This window comes from Rhinatrema bivittatum, chromosome 1 (assembly GCF_901001135.1).
Source record: "Rhinatrema bivittatum chromosome 1, aRhiBiv1.1, whole genome shotgun sequence".
In the NCBI taxonomy this organism is placed as follows: domain Eukaryota; kingdom Metazoa; phylum Chordata; class Amphibia; order Gymnophiona; family Rhinatrematidae; genus Rhinatrema; species Rhinatrema bivittatum.
In genome coordinates, this window is record NC_042615.1 from 225,072,329 (window position 1) to 225,092,306 (window position 19,978).

Genomic DNA, 19,978 nt, shown 5'->3' on the forward strand with positions numbered 1-19,978 from the left:
GATAATATGAGGCTCTGGAACCTGAAAGGGAAGGCCTTGAAGAAGGATGGAGAGCTGCATCCACCAGGCCAGCGACAGGCAGAGCTGCTTGGTGACGTGGATAATGCTGGACATTGGATGGTAAGCCTGAGTCCACTGGGATTTCAGAGTCCACTGCATGACTCATGGTGAGGTATGCCATTGGAATGACATGTACAGAGAATGCCATGTGACCCAGCAAAATGAGGAAATGACGAGCTGTGGAGCAACGCAGATTCTGGAGGCATTGTGTGAGGGATATGAGAGTACGAGCTCGATTCTGAGGGAGAAATGCTTTCATCTGCATGGTGTTCAGGTCGGTTCCTATGAAGGATAAGGTTTGAGAAGGAACTAGGCTGGACTTGGCGTAGTTGATCAGAAACCAGAGAGACAACAAGTATTGGATAGTTAGACGTAAGAAGGCTAATGCATCCATTTGAGTTGGAGCCCTTATCAGCCAGTCGTCGAGATAAGGGTAGACATGGAATCCTTGACATCTCAGGTAGGCCACGACCACTACGAGGCACTTGGTAAAGACAAGAGGAGTGGATGTTAGGCTGAACAGCAGTACCCGGGGTACTGAAAGTGTTGGGGGCCGACCAGGAATCGAAGGAATTTACGGTGAGATGGAGTGATTAAGATGTGTGTATACGTGTCCTGAAGATCTAGAGAGCAAAGCCAATCTCCTCTTTGTAGAAGAGGCAGTAGAGAACCCAAGGTCACCATCCTGAACTTTTCCCTCTGCAGATATTTAAGGCATGCAGGTCCAGTACTGGACAAATGCCCCCTGACTTTTTTGGGATGAGAAAATACCTGGAATAGAACCCCTGCCCCTGCTGGGAGAGGGGCACTGGTTCTATTGCCCAGGATTTCAGGAGGGATTGCCCTCCTCCTGGTTCTATTGCCCGGGATTCCAGAAGAGAGGAGTGGTCGGATGATCCCCACGTCGGCCGAGGTGGGGAGTCTGTTGGTATAGACAGGAAGTTGAGCTGGTAGCCTTGGGTCACTACAGCAAGTACCCATTGATCCGAAGTGATCATGTGCCATATGTTGGTGAAGTGGCACAACCGACCGCAGACGGGTATGGACGGTAGAGGAGGTTGGCTTATGCTCTCCAGCGAGGAATCAAAATCCAGCAGCTGGGCTTGGTGGAGGGGCTGGCTGAGTCTTCTGAGACCGGGATTGTCTGGCTTGACCTTTCTGGTAAGGTCTGGAGGGGCGACCTCGAGTAGCAGGAGGATATCATCTTCGTGGCTTGAAGGATGGCCGCTTAGAGTCCCTTCAGAATGTCTTTTTAGAGGTAGACGGGAAATCAGTAGGCACTGATGAAAGCTGGAGTAACGTCTCGTGGTGGTCTTTGAGCTGTGCTACAGTCTCCTGAATTTTATCCCTGAAGAGATTATCTCCAGCACAGGGCAGGTCAGCCAATCGGTCCTGTTCCTCTGGTCTCAAGTCAGAGGACTTTAGCCAGGCCCATCTTTGTGCACTAATTCCCGCTGCAGACACCGTAGAGGCAGTGTCAAAAATATCATAGGCAGCATGGACCTCGCGCTTGCCAGCATCTAGACCCTTCTGAGCCAGTGCATGTAGCTGATCCTGAAGCTGGTCGGGTAAAGTTTCAGAGAAATCCTGGATCTTCTTGAACAGGTCTCTGTTATACTGGGTTATATATAATTGACAGGAAGCAACGCGAGAAATAAGCATAGATCCTTGGAAAACACGACGGCCAAATGCATAGAGGGACCTCTGATCTTTCCCTGGAGGAATGAAAGAATGAGGTTTAGAACGTCGTGCTTTTTTCTGGGCTGACTCCACAACCACAGAATAGTGATCCAACAGTGGTTTTTGGAAACCAGGGGCTGTCTGTACCAGGTAGGTGGCATCTGTTTTCCGATTTACTGGTGGTACAGAACCTGGATGCTCCCAATTCCTTTTTAGTAAGTCCTGGAGAACTTCATGAACAGGTATGGACATGATCCCTTTGAGTGCAATTATGAACTGGAGTACTTCCAGCATTTTATGTCTGGAATCCTCTTCTGTCTGAAGTTGGAATGGTATGGGGCTTCAGACATTTCTTTTATAAAATTAATAAAGGACAAGTCCTCTGGAGGAGAACGTCTTCTTTCCTCAAGGGGAGACGGCTCTGACGGTAGATCATCATCAGTCTAAGGATCGTAAGGTTGATCACCAGCTCCCATAGGATCTCCAGAGGGGAGTAAAATTCCTGAAGGATCAGGCCTAGGCATAGACGGCATTGGTGGTGGCACTGACGGAATCGATGGAGGCACCGATTGAGGACGATGCGGTACCGATGGCAGAATAGGCACCGATGGAACTGGTGACATCGGGTGAGTCGGTGGCAAGATCCCAGATGGCGGTATCGGTGTTTCCTCATCTTCCGATGACAAAGGTATCAGCATGGAAGGCGGTGGGCATACCGGTATCCTCGGTTCCACCAGTGGAAGGGCACCAATCAGCACATCCAGTCTGCCTAGTAGCGGTGCAAGCACCGTGGGTATCGGGTCGGTAACTGGGGCTGGCATTGGTATCTGTGCCAATGGAGATTGGAAACCCTGCAGAGCTTTACCGATGGCCTCTTGGATCATTTGATGCAATTCCTCGTGGAAGCCTGGGGCATGTAAAGCCTAGCTCCAGAGTGGGAGGCAATACTGGTGTAGCCGAAGGGTCCACCGGTGAAAGTGGAGTTGCGGCTCCTTGCACCGATGAAGGTGGGGAATGCCTCGGTGACCCGGTTGCAGAGGAGGATGGGACCTTCTCTGGATGGAATTTCTTTGTCGGTGGCTCTGTCGACGCCAATGCCGAGGGCTTGCCTGGATCAGCGGACTGAGCCTTCCGATGACTGTGTCGATGCTTTTCACGATGTTCTCGGTCCTTCTCGAGCCGATGAGGAAGAAGTCAACACCTTCGAAGTCGTCGATGCCGGTCGGGCAGCACCGGTATCCCGCTGCTGGCGAGAGGTCAATGGCACCGGCTCAGATGATGTTGAAGCAGTCGATGGAATCGGAGGTTTTGACTGAAAAAGAAACTCCATCTTCCCTGAGCGGGCCTTACGGCCCTTCGGTGTCATTTGGGCACATTTGGTGCAAGCTAGGATATCATGGTTGGACCCCAAACAGAATACACAAACCCTATGCGGGTCTGTGATGGACACTGTCCGAGGACAGTCAGGGCACCGACAAAAACCCAAATCCATGGCTTCGACAAAAATTTAGCCGCGGTGTGGTCAATGGCCAGTAGACCCCGAAGGAAAAACTCGACAGGAATAAACCGCAAACGAGGGTAAAGCCTTACCTTTCGACCGCGGAGTACAGAATCGATAGGGGGACTCCTAAGGGGTAGAATTTTTTTGAAAGAAGTTCCGTGAGGAAAATTCCTGTCAGGAATCTCTAGAGAGCTCCTTAACCCGTGTGGCTACTGCTGCGTGGAAAAACAGAGACTGAAGGGGGACTACTGCTGGATGCAGGGTTAGTGCCATGCTGGGCATGCCCAGTAGGTGCCAGTCAACGTTCTAGAAACTTTGACAAAAGTGTTCCGTGATTGGGCTCCATCCTGATGATGTCACCCATATGTGAGGACTACCATCCTGCTTGTCCTGTGAAAAAAGTACCAATCAGTGTGCATTGCAAATACAATTGGTGGAACTTAATTTGTTACAAATTAAACAAAAACAAAACAGACCACCACTTCCCACCACTGAAAGACTTACTATAGATTTAACTTAAGAACATAAGAAAATGTCATACTGGGTCAGACCAAGGGTCCATCAAGCCCAGCATCCTGCTTCCAACAGTGGCCAATCCAGGCCTTGACTTCTACCACTGCATTTGTGTGTCATCTACCACTGCATTTGTGTGCCATCTGGAATCACAAACCTATGTTGAGGACTCAAGAGGAAATTAAATCCACAGTGGATAGTTTAGCCCATCATCATCTTATGTTTCGGTTGAATAACTACTATCCAGCTGCTCCGTAAAGTTAGGCTCCATGCTTCATGGCATTTATGTATTTCCTCATTTCATTTTTAGCCTACTTATGACTTATGAGCTCATCAGGTCTGTGTTCCTCCCCTTCATAACCTAGACCATTAAAGGACATGTCTGGGGGCCAGTGGAAGAGGATCCTGACAGATGTATTTGGATCTACATATAAGCATGCACACATGCATTCATTCTGAAAAGTTGGATCCATATTAGTTCTGCGTGTAATTTCTCATTAACAATTCTATATTTTCCATATTTATTTCAAAGCTTTTGCCTGTCTGAACATGGATACCTGAACATAAGAATCAATGTATAGATTATCTAAAAATAAGAAAAACATGCTTTTTCCCAATTCATGTTTTATTTTGATATTCAAAAACTTGCTGCTGCTCACTGAGCTCCACAACCATTTAAAGGATAACCAATCCAAGCCAATTTATACTGGCATTAAGATAAAACGTGCCTTTTTAAATTATTATTATTGAAGTTTTGCACCCAGGCAGACCTACTCTCTCAATTGCACTTATCTATATTGTTCCCCCCCCCAGATTAAAAAAATAAAGATGTATACAGATAAACACAAGTCCATCTGCTTTTATCTTTTTTTCCCATGGAGCCTGCTTTTCTCATTAAAAAACTTATTCCATTTGAGTCTATTCAAAGTTCACAAAAAAAGAACAAAAAGCCATAATAAAAGACATTAGCACTTACAATTTACATATATAATTGGCCAAAATGATCTGTTTATGATTGAAATGTTTTTATTCAAAATCTAAAGTAATGCTAAATAATGTACGCATTCAGTATAGCAGCACTCAATTAAAAAAGCAATGTTAAATACACAATTTGCTTTCATTTTATATGGACGTCTTCAGCTGTCTATAAAACCTGAACAAACTTCAAGTAAATGATGAAATATAAACAAAATGACATTCTAGTGAATCATAAGTATCTTTAAATTTTTCAAAAAAATCCATATATACATTTGGTCAGGATCATGACCAGCTGTTTCTTTCAATCTGGCAGACAGCTCAAACACAAAATTTTCACCAAAATCCCAATTCATGTCTTGATAAATAAGTGCTAAATATTCTAATCAGATATATATTGGATGATATTGTTTGTGATTCAGTTTCTTTCTGCAAGTTGGGCAAGAGCTAACATTCCTAAGTGCATCACGAAGGCACTGGCTACAAAAGACATGACCACACTTTGTAGACACAATAAGGCGGCCACTCTGTACAATCTGCAAAAAAAGGATATATGAAAGTTATGCACCAATATATCAGAAGGTTATATTACATTACTCTTCTTACATATCACATGTAGATTACCAAATAGCAAATAATGTGTATTCTTGCACGAAGCAAAGTTAAATTTCATTTAAAAAAAAACCAAAACAAAAACCCAACACACTAAATCTACCTTTGGAGTTTCTATTTCCCATGTCATGTTTTACAAGTGGCATCACAAAAATTCAATCTCTCTGACTGATGCCACAAGATCACTTGTCCTGACTTCAGGGGATAGGCTTTAGTCTGCATCATGTCTAGCAGAGCCTCTGTGAATGCAAATCTAGAGGGGAAAATTGAAAACAAACCCTAAGGCAGTTTCCCAACCCTCTCCTGGAGAAACACCTAAGGGGAGAGGGGGGAAGAAGAATCAGGAAGTACATGAGGTAAAATTCTTATCCCCTCTCCTGGGATGGGACAGGTCCAACCAGCCTGCTCTACTGGCCTGAGCAGGTCCTGGTATAACAAGGGCTGTAATTTCCAAAAGCAAAACAAAAAATACTCCAAGAGGGAGGGACTCGACACAGATTTGAACCAGAGATGGAGATGTGAAAGACAGAACTTTGTATTTTGAATACATGTGAATTCATTGGGTCAGATGTGCTAGCTGCAAGATCACATCGGGACAGAAGTTAAGTTTCTTTGCCCCCTACATTCAGCACTCTATATAGTAACAAAAATCTCTCTCTCTCTCTCTCTATATATATGTATATATTAAATATCCATAAGACTTCAATGAAGGGGGGGAGGAAATGCAGGTGGGAGATTGTAGTCTAGACCATTTCCATCTGCACACTAAGATATACAGAGATTCTGGACTGCACTCAAGGGATTCTCCTCAGGCAAATGGTAATGGAACCCAGGAGGGTGGTGATGGCCGGGGGGGGGGGCAACACAGGACTTGGTACTTAGAAACAGGGAAGATATTTCTAATGCCTAAGCAGGTGGTCACTTTATCTCTAGTGATCAGATGGTGCAGTTTAATATAAAAACAAAAAGCACACAAGTCAGCACAAATGTCAGGATCCTGGGACTTCAGCAGTACCAATTTGTTTAAATTATAGAGTCACCGATAGGATGGGAAGATTCTTGTAAAGTAGAACAGTGGATTAACTAAAATAAGCTATAGTAAAGATAACTATTTTTAATATTAGGAAAGTAAATAAAAAATATGATAAAAGACCAGAATGGTTCAAAATGTACAAGGGATCTTAAGAAGGGAAAGAGCTGAAAGCAAAGGAAGGAAGGTAGAAAAGATTGCCAAGCCAATAAAGCAATGTGACGATTTTCAGGTATATCAGTGAAAAGAAAAGATTTTAAGACAAAGTAAGATTTAACAAGGATAAAGCAGAAACACTAAAATACTTCTGTTCAGTGTTCACCAAAGGAGGCCTGGAGAGACTGCCAGCAGCTGGCAGAAATACATTTGGTAGGTGCCATGCCATTTACAGAAGAAAATGATTTCTATATAACTAGCAAAATTAAAAGTGGACAAAAAGTATGGGGCCAGACAAATTAATAACATCTACTAAAAGATAGGCTAGTGAAGTATTTTGAATCCAAGGTAGTATGGTTTTACTGGATGGAGATGGGTCAGGCTGTAGATCTGGGTTTGTATTCTGGTACTACTGGACCTGGAATACACCCTGAAGTGGTGCATTTACGTCTGAGAAGACTGCTGCTGCTATTAAAAAAAAAAAAAAAAAAGGCACCAAGTGTGCATTTTGGAAGATGTGACCCTTAGACCAGGGACTTGAGACACTTAGGTGTGTAGTTTGGGAAGGGAATGGTGGCACAGACAGATGGAGAGAAAATAAAATCCCTCTTGTTAAATGTACTCCTTCAGTATTTCAAAAGAAAAGTAGAAATTTTAAGGCACATGTTGGTGCTGACAGAACTTTTGTAGCACCATTTCAGTTATCAAGCAATGTAGTGCCTACCTTCCACTCTCTCTCATTTTTAGGGAAAAAAATAGTTTGCAACTAAAATTGCTCCATAGTGTGATCTTTATTCAGCATTAAAAGTTATCACTTGAAAACTGACTATCCTACTGATCCAATTAGTTCAAAATCACAAGTGAATTCCTGTTCTTTATTATATACTTCTGCTATATTATATACTTCTGCTATATTATTGTTGCATTTTTAAAAATGGTTCAGCAACACCGACATGATTAGAAAAAAAAAAAAAAAGAACATTTGAACTGACAGGTAACATGAAGCCTAATTAGCTGGCAGGCAGAATTCCTGGTCCTATGAAAGGGGTCCTCAAACTATAGCCTGAGGCCCGAAAGACCTCCTGTATATTAAAGGCATTACAAGTCATCCAGAATTTGGTAGCTAGGATATTCACTGGTTCATCTGGATTTGAACGTATTTCCCCTATTCTATATTCCCTGCATTGGCTGCTGGTCGGAGGATACAATTTAAAATTCTAACAACGATATTTAAAGTCATAAGCTATGATGCAGCTGTATGCATTAGTGCCTTGTTTAAGATCCACCAACCTTTTAGAGATTTAAGATCAGCAGGTCAGTGTTTAAATGATGACTAGGGTATGTCGAGCAATCTGGCTTAAGGAATCTAGAGAAAGGTTTCTTTTTTTAAATGGGCCCAACTTGGTGGAATCAGCTCACACTGGCACTTCATAAGGAAAGCTTTCAGTCTGCCCTCTGGGTAGCAGATATTATGAATTCACCATCTCTTATGCGTTTTGCAGTACTATAGACACTGCACATCATCTATTGCGACAGTTTGTCTTAGGTTTTTAGAGTTTAGTAAATGTTTTAAAAACGCATGACTTTATAAATCTGTCAGCCACTTAGGATTGTGGATAATGCGGCACAAATTTTAATAAATAAATAAATAGTGTCTATTGGCTAAATTTCATCCATCCCCAGCACCAAAAGCAGAAGCAACTTGATCCGGTCTGCGGTAATAACAAAGAGAGCTTAGAGGGGCGGATCCAAGATGGCCACCGGATGAGCTGCTGTGTTCTGATGTCCTTGTGTAATCTCTAAAAGTTTTACTTTTCCTGCGAAAACTTTACCTTTATGATGGGAAGGAAGCGCAAGCCGAGGACTCCTTACCCTGCAGTAGCTTCAGCGAGCACTCCGACTGGCCCGATGGACGCCCATGTCACGCGCAGCAACAAAGGAGCGGGAGACCAGCCGCTGCAGAGAGGGGGAGGGGAATTTGAGCTCCCCTCTCTACCAGGCTCAATATCACCTTTGAGTCCCGCTGAGAAGACTCCACCGCTCAATCCAGCTGCCAAAAGAGTTGCACTTACACCGGGGGAGGAAACCCGAGACCAAAGAGTCCAGGACTTCTTTTCAGCAGGGCCCAGAGCAGTGCAGACGTCAGCTTCCAGCCCCCTGGGAGCGCAGGGGCAAGGCGGTGATTAAAGAGGAGCCTCAGGAGGAGAAGCTTCTGGAGCTGTTGGGTTTCTCCCCGTGATAGAAATACCATCAATGGTAAGACCACAAGTCTTTTCCTTTGAAACATTGTGGGAAGCCATAAATGAGATGAGAACGAATATATTGCAGCAGTTAACACCGGTAACAGAACAAGTAAGACTGCATGAAAAGAAAATGGAAACGTAAGGGGATCTGAATTTAGAATTGGAACAACAGACTGCTTCTATTCGGACTGAGATAAAGGCGTTACAACAATCGCAATTGGTGTTGATGAAAGATAAAAAGTGCACTGCTCAAAAAATAGAAAATCTTGAACATTGCAAAAAAACGAAATTTAAGATATATAAACTTCCCTCAACTACCTATGAGATCTCCGAGAGAGGTTTTTAACAAGTATATATGTCTGATATACTTAAAATCTCAGAAGAATTGATTCCATCGATTACGAAGATATTTTATATATCAAAGTCTAGAGCAGAAGCAGTAAACCAAGAAGGTGATTTAGAAATTTTGAGACCAGCAAGTGACCAGCCTCTCAATATAACAACAATTCTGGAAACATCTGACACGGAACTGGCTATTCCTGCAACTTTGATTGTGACTTTTGCACGAGAGGCTGATAGGGAATGGCTGTTGAAATTAAGTATAAAACAATATAACAAGGTTTCGGGTCAATTTTTCAAATTTCAACACGCCATGTATAGAAATACAGTTACTATAAGAACAAATTATGTAGGACCACTGCCAACGGGATCTGTATAACAATCAGACCCGGCATAGGAGAGGTCACATTACCTTATTAATAATATTGAAGTCTTTCAAAAATTATATTGCCACGGGAAGATAAACCTATAAGTTCAAAACAAAGCCACAAAAAGCTTTTGTCTAGATGAAAAAATCATACGCAGAAATTGCAGTACTTAGCTTCAAACCGGGATCAAAGATGAAATCCCGACGTGATCACGTTTCGGACCACCAAGGTCCTGCTTCAGGGGTCAAGTCTTTTAAATCCTTCGGAGTAGAGCTGGGCCTATTGTTTGTGAAATTAAGTATAAAACATAGGAATGAAAGATTCCTGGGAAATTTAGTTAGAGCCTTCCCTGATGTCTCTCGTGAGACACAGAGGAGGAGAAAATCTTTCCTCCTCTTGAGACCACAGGTTTTACTAATTGGGGCAAGATATTTCCTCAAATTTCCATGTAAATGTGTGGTTAAATATTTACAGAACACTTACGTGTTTTTTGATCCAACCCAGTTAACTCAGTTCTTAGTGGGAAAGACTCCTTTAACAGACTCCTTTAACAGCCGAAGCACCCTGTTTGGAGGCTCCTAGTCCCTCATAACTAAAAAGAATGTCGCTGTAATTATTTGGTTTATTTCCTTGAATAGATTAATTGTTTTCCTCTAGGTTTGGAAAGATCCACCCCCATTATTGTGGATCTCAAATATGAAGAGATACTATAAGTTTTCTTTTTCCTTTGTTCAAAATTTGATGGTATTGTGTATATTTACAGTATCTGTACACTGACTGAACGTATTCTCTTCTTTTTTCTTATCAAGATTTGTTCTTGAATTTATTGTAAATTGCATAAATATAAAATAAAAAAACAACAACAAAGAGAGCTTGATCTGACCTGCATTGTGGCAGCGGAAGCACATTCTGCCATTACTACCAGTTCAGATATTTGAAGTCAATGTGCAAGAAGCAGCACAGAGCAATGAGAGTTGGGCATTATGAATTGCTGATATCAGTGCTGCATGTGCAGGTGGAGACAGAGGCTGAAGGCAGGAAAAGAGGCTGCAGCACAGTAAGATGTTTTAGGCAGCTGTGGATGGAGGCACTAGTTATATAAAGCCATAGGTTCTGCGGCGCTGCCAGGAAAAGACAGATAAAGATGGTACTTCCTGAAGTTCCCAATCACACCATCTCTTTGATGGGAGGGACACGATCATTGTCTTCCAAGAATGTAGGTTTTGGAGGCACAGAGTGCAGAAATCTTCATAACAACTCAGAAACTAATTCTTGAGTGCCTCTCTCTGAATTAGTGTCTCCAGATGGGGTTTGGTTGTTTTGCTCACAACATGGTCTGGTATATTGGGAGCGAGAAAAGTGGAGAGGGATGAGAAAGAGGAAGCAAAAATGCACTGGGGTATGTAAGTGAGGGTACCACAAACACCAATCCTGCCATCCATCCACTCTCCCCCTACTTCCCTAGGCAGGCAAATATTGGGGAAAAGGGAAGGGAGGCTGGGGACAAGGATGCTGGGGTTGCCAACTTTGGAAAAATCTAGAAATATTATTACTGATGCTATTTGCCACATCCCTGGGAACTCTGCCCCCTGCCTCACCCAACTTTTCAAACCAAAGAACCAGACATGGCCCCCCTGTCCTCAAACCCTTTTCCATGAACAACTCCTAGGGACTCTCTACCCCTATCCCAGTTCCGCAAACTCTGCGGAGGCAACCTCCATCCCCAGCCCACTCAGCAATTTGAAATGTCCTATGAGAATCATGTGTCTCACTCAAATGTTTTATGGACCTTCACAGAGAGCAACCATGTGACTTGGACATACTTTCTTTTAACTTACTATCTTTGGAATCTATACATTATTATTCATTTCATTCTGGTAATCACCTGCTTGTACTCTGAATTTATAGCCAAAACACAGATCCTGTAGAGTTTTGAAACACTGTGCAAGTATTGCTAACCAAGAACATGTATGCAAAGCCTAACCATGGATCACAATTGGACTGTACCTTCTGAATTCTTAGCATAACTCACTATAGACTAACCTGAGCAGGATTAACTGCTAACATTTTTTATTACTATATTAAATATGGCCTACTTTCTTACAGGCAACCATGTGCCTCATACTGAATGAATATACAACTTGCTTTCATAAAGCTGCTCGCCAGTGAAACAGATCGAAAAGCACTAGTTTGACTTTCTATTGTCTTCATTTAAACTTAGGTTACCTATTAACATAACTGTTGCATACTGCATTTATTTAAATGTGAATATTATTATTTTGGATGCTTATTTCACTGTGCAACTAGTTTTTGCTAATTTAAATGCATTTGAGATGATTATATTGTAACTTACATTTTCAATATCAGGTGTTATACATTGCTCTAGACTACTATGGAAGAGTGAATCAATGTAAATTATAAAATAAATGCTATAACTTGTGCACAGGACCTACTGGGTTTCAACCAAAACAGGATTTAAAGTAAATTTTATTCTTGGGATAAATACTTTATACAAGCTTAATGGCACTCACATTTCAAGGTATATGCATGTATCTGCCAGATTGTGCTACTGACCAAGCAGATTTATTTGTATTTATTTAGCATATTTTATATACCGAGTTATGTCCATCAAATTTTCACACCTAATATTGTAGGTTAGAAAAAATGTTATTGTGCCATTTTACACAGAAAACTACTGTGTGTGGTTACTTCTGAAGTTAATTTACTTCAAACTTTCCATGCAAAACGGAACAGTCTGAAGATCATCTATTTTAAAGTTCTACAGTCAAAGTCAAACAAGTTTGGCTGAATTGACTGAAGAATGAATTCAGTGTCACCCCAAAACTGTATTTGGGTGAGGAAGAAAAAAAAAAACAAACAAACCAAAAAACAGTCCATAAACAAGAAAACATTTTTTGGCTTGACCTAGAAAGGGTACTTATCAAATAGCCCAAATTTCCAAAGCAGACTTATGCTCATAAATCTGCTTTGAAAATTCAAAAGGTGTCCAGACATATGTGCATGAAATTATACCTGTAAATCCTCTCTCTACACTGCACTGCTTCTTGCGAGTGCATCTGAAAGTTTGTGCGTAATGGAGTTGTGTGTGCTTCTTCCAATTTTACAGCTGGGAGTAAAAAGTGGATGTCTAAAGCATTTTTTTTTTAAGGGAAAGTACTGGGGATAGATCAGAAAGGTCTTACATTTCTATGAAATCAGTGAGAATTCAGATTCTTCTTACCTCTGTGTAGCCATCCATGCAAATTGGACAACTAACTGTACCTGAAGACCTAAAATACAATATTTTTAAAGTTGAGGTATTTTGCTTCAAGTCTGAGCTTTAAAATCTTTAGTTTACTCACATATATTACTCGTTAAAGCACAATTATAAAATTACACATAAAATGCTAGCATAACAAGTCAAGGCACAAGTTAGTATTCTAAAATACAGATATGGCACAAGTGACATGCTATCAAGGATATGCAACACAAGTGTTTAAGCATCAAGAATTTGAATCTAGTCAGAAGAGCAAACAGGGAGACAGGTGCAGTTCTGGCTACTGAGACAAGGAGAGGAAGAACTAAGATGTGAGAAAGAACAGAGAAGAGGTGCACATGAAATAGGAAGTTAAGGCAAAAGGAGAAGAAGAATACCAAAAGCAAGTGAGATACAGATGAAAGACAGGCAAGGAAATAATCAGAGGTAAAGGAAGGAGATGTGAGAGGAAGATCAATCACGAGAACTAAAAGAGTAAAGACCATGCTAGAAAACAGATAAGAGTATTGAGAGCCAGAGGAATGAGAAAAGGGTAATGCAGTATAATTTTAAGAATTTGGAGGCAAAAATAATGCTTACCTGCTATTGTCTTGCCAGTCTGGACTATGCAGGGTAGTGTCACTTACTGGTTCAGCAGACCAATGTATGTATTAGGAAAGAATCTCATACGGCATTTTATTGCCCCTCCTCCCTTGGACTACTCCCTGAGCAATACTCTAGGTATGTGAATACTGAGGAAACAAACAAAAAAAAAACCCCTACACACACCCCTATTTGCCCCTACCACAAAACAGAATGTAATTTCAAATGTGTTTGGTCCAGACTGGCAAGACATTAAAGAATAGGTCAGAAAATTCTTCTGTTACATATCTTGCCAGCATATACCATGGAGGAGAATGTGCCTCAGCAGTACTCTACTTGTTTGATTTAACTATCATTAGCAAAACTCTTAAGAATATAAAAACAGGCAATAGTCTATCAAGCTGAGCATTACGTCTTCGAGAATGACCAATCTGGGTCACTTGCAAGAGTCCAGCAGACCTCAATGGGGAGATCCATTCCCAGAAGTGGCAATCCCTAGGTATACTTGGTTATTAATTTCTAAAAGATCTGCCCTTCAAACTTTTTTTTAAACCCAGTTAGAATAGCAGCCTTGCCCACATCCTCTGGCAACAAATTCCACACATTAATTGTGCGTTCACTGAAATAGACTACTTTCTTAAAATGTATTTTAAACCTGCTACCAGTTAGCTTCATCTCTTATTCCTATGTCCTGGTACCATTTAAAAGTATAAATCATTCCCTATCAACTTGTTCCACATCTTACATTACTTGATTACTCTCTATCATATTCCCTCTCAGTTGTTTCTTCTCCAAGCTGAAGAGCCTAAACTGCTAAGTCTTTCTTCACAAGGGAGCTGTTCATCTCCTTTATCATTTTTTTGTTGCCTCTTTACCTTTCTTAGATCTGCTATGTTCTTCCTTTAGACAGAGTGACTACACCTGCACACAATATTTGGTGTGGTAGCATCATGGATTTATAAAAAGGAATTTTGATATTAACATAAGAACATAAGATATGCCATACTGTGTCAGACCAAGGGTCCATCAAGCCCAGCATCCCGTTTCCAACAATGGCCAATCCAAGTCACAAGCTCATGGCAGATCTCAAGCTACTATTCCTTATTGATTAATAGTTTATGGATTTTTCCTCTAGGAACTTAACCAAACTTTTTTTTAAACCCAGTTACACTAACTTCTGTAACCACATCCTCTGGTAATGAATTCCAGAGCGTAACTATGCACTGAGTGAAAAATAATTTTCTTCAATTTGTTTTAAATGAGCTACTTGCTAACTTCATGGAGTGTCCTAGTTCTGTTAACTGAGAGTAAGTTTACAATAATCTGTTCAAATCCTTTCATGATTTTGTAGACCTCTATCATATACCCACTCAGTCAACTCTTCTCCAAACTTAACAGCCATAACCTCTTTAGCCTTTCTTCATAGGGAAACCGTTCCATGCCCTTTATTTTTGTTTGCCCTTCTCTGCACTCTCTCCAGTGCAACTATATCTTTTTTGAGAGTTGGTGACCAGAATTGCACACAGTATTCAAGGTGCGCTCTCACCATGGAGTGATATAGAAGCATTATGACATCCACCATTTTATTTGCCATTCCCTTCCTAATTCCTAACATTGTTTGCTTTTTTGACCACCACAGCACTCTGAGTTGGTGATTTCAATGTTTTGTTTCCTTTCCAAATAACTCCTAACATTTTTTGTTTTTCTGACTATTGTTGTACACCGAGCAGAAGATTCCAAGCCAAAGTTTGTATTGATCATATACAGGAGAACATTTTTTGCAAAAATAGCTCCTTAGACGGCAGATTTTCTTTTGACTAATTTTAATCTGGAAATCCAGGGCCATATTAGCCACACAAGTGCCCATAGGTGTAGAAGGGGTAATCTCTTCCAAAGATGCAGGAAGGGGGGGTGAAGCCCCCTCTAAGGATGCAGGAGTTGGAGGGAGGAGTCTTCCTCTGATCATGTGTCCTACTGAAACTCCCAGAGGCACTTTTGAGAAAGTCAAAGCTCTTTTTCCTCTTGAATGGTTAAGAGTGCCTTGAAGAGAATCTTCACATCCTTCACATTTGCAGAGTAGTTAAATCTCAAGTGGAGTGTGATGAATTTCAAGAGGACCCTGCGAGACTGGAAGATTAGGATTCCAAATGGCAGATGAAATTAAACATGGACAAGAGCAAAGTGATGCATATAGGGAAAAATAACCCTTGCTGTAGTTACACAATGTTAGGTTCTATCTTAGGTGTTACCACTCAGGAAAGAGATCTAGGCATCAGTGTCGATAATACATTGAAATCATCAGCTCAGTGTGCTGTGGCAATCAAAAAAGAAATAATGTTAGGAATTATTAGGAAGGGAATGGGAAATAAAACCATGGATGTCATAATGCATCTGTGTCGCTCCATGGTGAGACCGCATCCAGAATACTGTGTGCAATTCTGGATGCCAAATCTCAAAAAAAGATATAGTTGCACAGAGAAAGTGAAGAGAAGGGCGACCAAAATAAGGGGCATGGATCAGCTGCCCTAGGAGGAAAGGTTAAAGTTAGGGCTGCTCAATTTGAAGAAGAGACGACTGAGGGGGGATATGATAGAAATCTGCAAAATCATGAAAGGACTTGAACAAGTTAATGTTTTGGTTCGACATTTTTTGAAAGGAGCACTGAGCAGCGCTTTGCAAACTTTATTACAAACTTGAATCGGGGAAACATCGTGAGTTGGGACAAGCAGTATCTAAGTGGCTCCCCCTGACGAAGATGAACTTCGAAACTGGGCCTTGTCGGGGGATAGTTTTGCCAATGGGTACACTGGATATTCAGGATTTATATTCAAAGCTAAGTGATATTTTCTAACCATGCTCCATGTTTGACGTGGGCTTGATGAACCGCATTTCCTTGTCGTAGCGCTTTTCACATTAGCACGCGAGGACTACTTGTTTAACAAGTGCAAAAAGTACATACAAATTAAAAAATGTTTTTTTGAAATAAATAATAAAAGGTCTATTGGGTGGATGGTGGTGCTTATGATTAAACAGAGAACAAGTATGGTACACCGGGATGGTGCCTTGAAAATTTATGAAGCATCACTTTACACTCAAATATTTTTTTCATAAACATTTTTTCACAAACATTTTTGAAGTCTCAGGGAGACTAACAAGTGAATGTGATGAGCGCGATTAAAGAAAAGTTTTTTAAATTAGTAAATTGTTGAGTGTTTCAAAAGTATTTAAAAATATATAAAAAAGTAGTAAAAATTGATTAAGTGTTAGGTAATCAATTATGTTTGCAGTGTGGGTTCTGTTGAAGCAGGTTCATTGAAATTACCCCCACTTTTTGTGGATTGGAAGTGTTTTGTTGGGAAAAATGTGGGCAAGACTATAGACTGATTCAAGTGGAAGTCAGTAACCACCTTGGGAAGGAATTTAGGGTGAGTAAGGAGGACCACTCGGTCATGTAGGAACCTTGTATAGGGTGAGTATGTGACAAGTGCTTGTAACTCACTAACCCTTCGTGCAGATGTAATGGCTACTAGGAAGAGAACTTTCCATGTAAGAAATTTAACATCGCAGGAGTGCAAAGGCTCAAATGGAGATCGCATGAGCCTTTTAAGTACTATATTCAGGTCCCTCTCAGTGACTGGTAGGCATAGAGGGGGCTTAAGTTGTAATAGGCCCCTCAAACCTACTCACAAGGGGTTGCGCTGTTATTGGGGCATCCCCGACTCCTTTGTGGTACGCTGAGATAGCACTCAGGTGTACCCTCACCGAAGAAGTCTGCAGACCAGATTCTGAAAGGTGCCAGAGATAGTCTAATAGAAATGGTGTAGGGCAGGCAAAGGGGGCATCACGTGGTGAACATTTTCCACTTAACTTTTACAACATTTGATAACGGCTCATGAAACAAAGAACAAATCTCAAAAGACTGTCAGAAGGTGAAACAAAGACTGATTGGGATGCAACAAGAGAATGCACACCAGGTAAAACCCATCAACTCTTGAACTTTAAAGTATAGACACCAGAATAAACACTGTTGAAAGCAGGGAAGTCAAATATGAGGATGATAGTAAAGGGGCATAAATGGAAATAATAAAATTATGACTAGAGAAGACTGGTTTCAATACAATGAATGGATTTAAACTCAGATTACAAACATGGACCAAAGATCATGGTGAGGAAAAAAACACGCTAAAAACTGGCTCAGACAGTTTTATTTTCAAAAGAAATAAATGGAAGGGAGAAGCAGGTAATTAAAAATAGCACAGAAATCATAAGAAGGTTTTCAGAGGGGAAAAAAAGAATGGTTAGCTGAAAAATAAGTGAAAGATAAAGGTAAAAAGAATTATATACATGGCAAAGTAAAGGGAGGTAATTTCATAAGCCTTTTTTTCTTTTTAAAATAAGACTTGTTTTTAGGTAAAAGCAATCTGCAGACACTTCAATGTGAGTTTCCTTTGTTCAAGACGGCAATTAATTCTCCCAAAGGATAAACCTCAGTAACATAATGGCATACTGGGTCACAATGAAGTCCTGAAATTTCCATTCAGAACTTTATTCTCCAAAGCCTTTTTCTGCTTGCAAGCTTCTCTCTTGAAAAGCCAGCAGCTGTACAGAGAATTGCCTTTATAGTCAAAGATCTGATTTAACAGGATCTGCATATTAAATTAGAAAATGATCAACTATAATCTACTTTTTACTACATCTTTCTCTACAGAGATTTTAACTCCGATGGAGAATACTGAATTCAGTTCAACATATTTAATCCACGCCATATGTGCCACTGTGAGGGAAACAATTCATGTGTTGATGGTAATAGTGATTGGCATCATGAAAAATCAAAGTTAGGAACCCCAGATACGTCCAGTACAAAGGTAGTGAAATAAAGTATTAAATTACAGGAGCATAGTGTCCTTAATGCAACGTACTACATGAAAACTAAGTTTCAGCCTTAACTTATATACCTTGTTTTACAAGTGTAAGCATGACCCTTCATGAGAAGTTAGTTAAATACAGTCAAAATGATTCACAGAAATACTGGGCCTCACGTTGAGGGTGATGTACCCATGATAATTTTATTTATAGAGGTTGAAATTCACGTGAACTTACAAAAAGTAGATTTAGGGGCAATTTTCAAACTGTTCACATTGAGACAAATGCCTTGCACACTTCATCTGTGGGCTTTGCATCTGTTTTCAAAGCATATTTTCACTTTCATATTTAGTGTGGGTGCCAAGGGTGCACAGTCACTTGCACCTATTTCGATGGGTAGATTTTTGCCAGAAAAGTACATGCAAACATTTGAAAATGTCCTCTCTATAACATATCCTTTTCTTCCCCTGACCTGATTATGCCGCTAGGAACCCCTCCTCTCAGCATTGGGGGGGAAGAGAGCTGGCGGTACACAGACCTTTAGCCACAGTGAGGGTAAACAATTGTTTGACAGACCATTAATGCTGTAAAACACTTTTTACCCACATAAATCACTTTGAAAATTGTCCTTTTACAGAGGTACCATCCTGTATATTGTGCTCCTACCTCAGCAAAAATTGCATGGTATTTTTCTGAGATAATTTTTTTTAAGCCCAGTTTGTTTTTAAACCTGCACACAGACCTCTTGTCTTATCCTGTTGGTGCCAGGACATATACCAACCTGCACCTTATGGTGACAGCATACTTCAGTCAGAAGTGCTGCGTTTTTCTAAAAGCACAACTGTGCTGGCTACCTTCTCCAGTTAGTTTGTCTTTCCACCACCAACCCCACCTTCAAACCTCCCACTGCTGTTTGCCCCAAGCCAATTCTCCTCTGCTTCCCTTCTACACTTCCAGTTCCTGTGCACACCCATCACCCCCTCCCTTCCATCAGCTGCTACAGATATTTCAACTATTCTTTCAGCCCTCTCGCCTCTTCTGTCTCATCTCCAGCTGGAATTCCTCGGCTCTCCACTACCTCATGCCACTGCTACTGCCATAGTTCTGGTTTCTCTCCAGCTATTACCATTCCTCCCTGCATCCCCCACTCATGGCCATGCTAGTACCACTCCTTGAGCCCCTCCTCCCTTCCTGCAAAAAAAGGAGGAGGCAGCACTAAACAGCCTCTCTCAGTTGCTGCTGTTTAACTTTCCCCATCATCATTATCCCCTGCCTGCTCTCTGCTACATGCCTCAAGCAGATTCTTGCCTAGCAGGACAAGGACACCCATTGCTGCCTCAAGTGTAATTTATTTATTTGTTTTTATATACCGCCGCTCATCAGAGATATCACGTCGGTGTACATAGAACAAAATCCGCAATTGCGTTTTACATAAAACAGTAAGAAAACAACTGAGAAACAACTTTACATTATAAAACGGTTAAATGCATTAACAAAAAACAATTTATAAAATATAAAGAGATATATAGGGATAATGTTAAAAGGGGAGAGCTTAATATTACAGTTTATATACAATTTATAAAAGAGTCAGGGGAGGATAGTGGCGTGGGCAAAGGAAGGGGAGGGTTTGAGTTTAAGTGGGGAAGAAGAGAGAATGGTGTAAGAGGAAGGGATTATATACATGTAGGGCTGAAAACAGCAAATTCTTCAGGTTTATAAGTTGCAAGGAGGGAGCTAAGGATGAGATAGGTAGGATGAGACTAGAGTTGACTGCTGTAA

General features: G+C 41.0%; 1 protein-coding gene across 4 annotated transcripts in view; it reads right to left on the minus strand.

The window, feature by feature from the left end:
- Positions 1 to 3,568: 3,568 nt before the first annotated feature.
- RNF4 (ring finger protein 4) overlaps positions 3,569 to 19,978 on the minus strand; it is a 148,530-nt gene continuing 132,120 nt past the window's right edge. For 2 of the 4 annotated variants that reach the window (XM_029592200.1, XM_029592210.1), the window contains 2 exons: positions 12,719 to 12,767; positions 3,571 to 5,265 (listed from right to left, as the gene is read on the minus strand). In XM_029592200.1, coding sequence (XP_029448060.1) covers positions 5,116 to 5,265; positions 12,719 to 12,767 — 199 coding nt within the window. In that variant the 3' untranslated portion in view covers positions 3,571 to 5,115. Of the gene's footprint in view, positions 5,266 to 12,718; positions 12,768 to 19,978 lie in introns of all 4 variants that reach the window. The other 2 variants (XM_029592218.1, XM_029592191.1) reach the window with 2 other exon arrangements.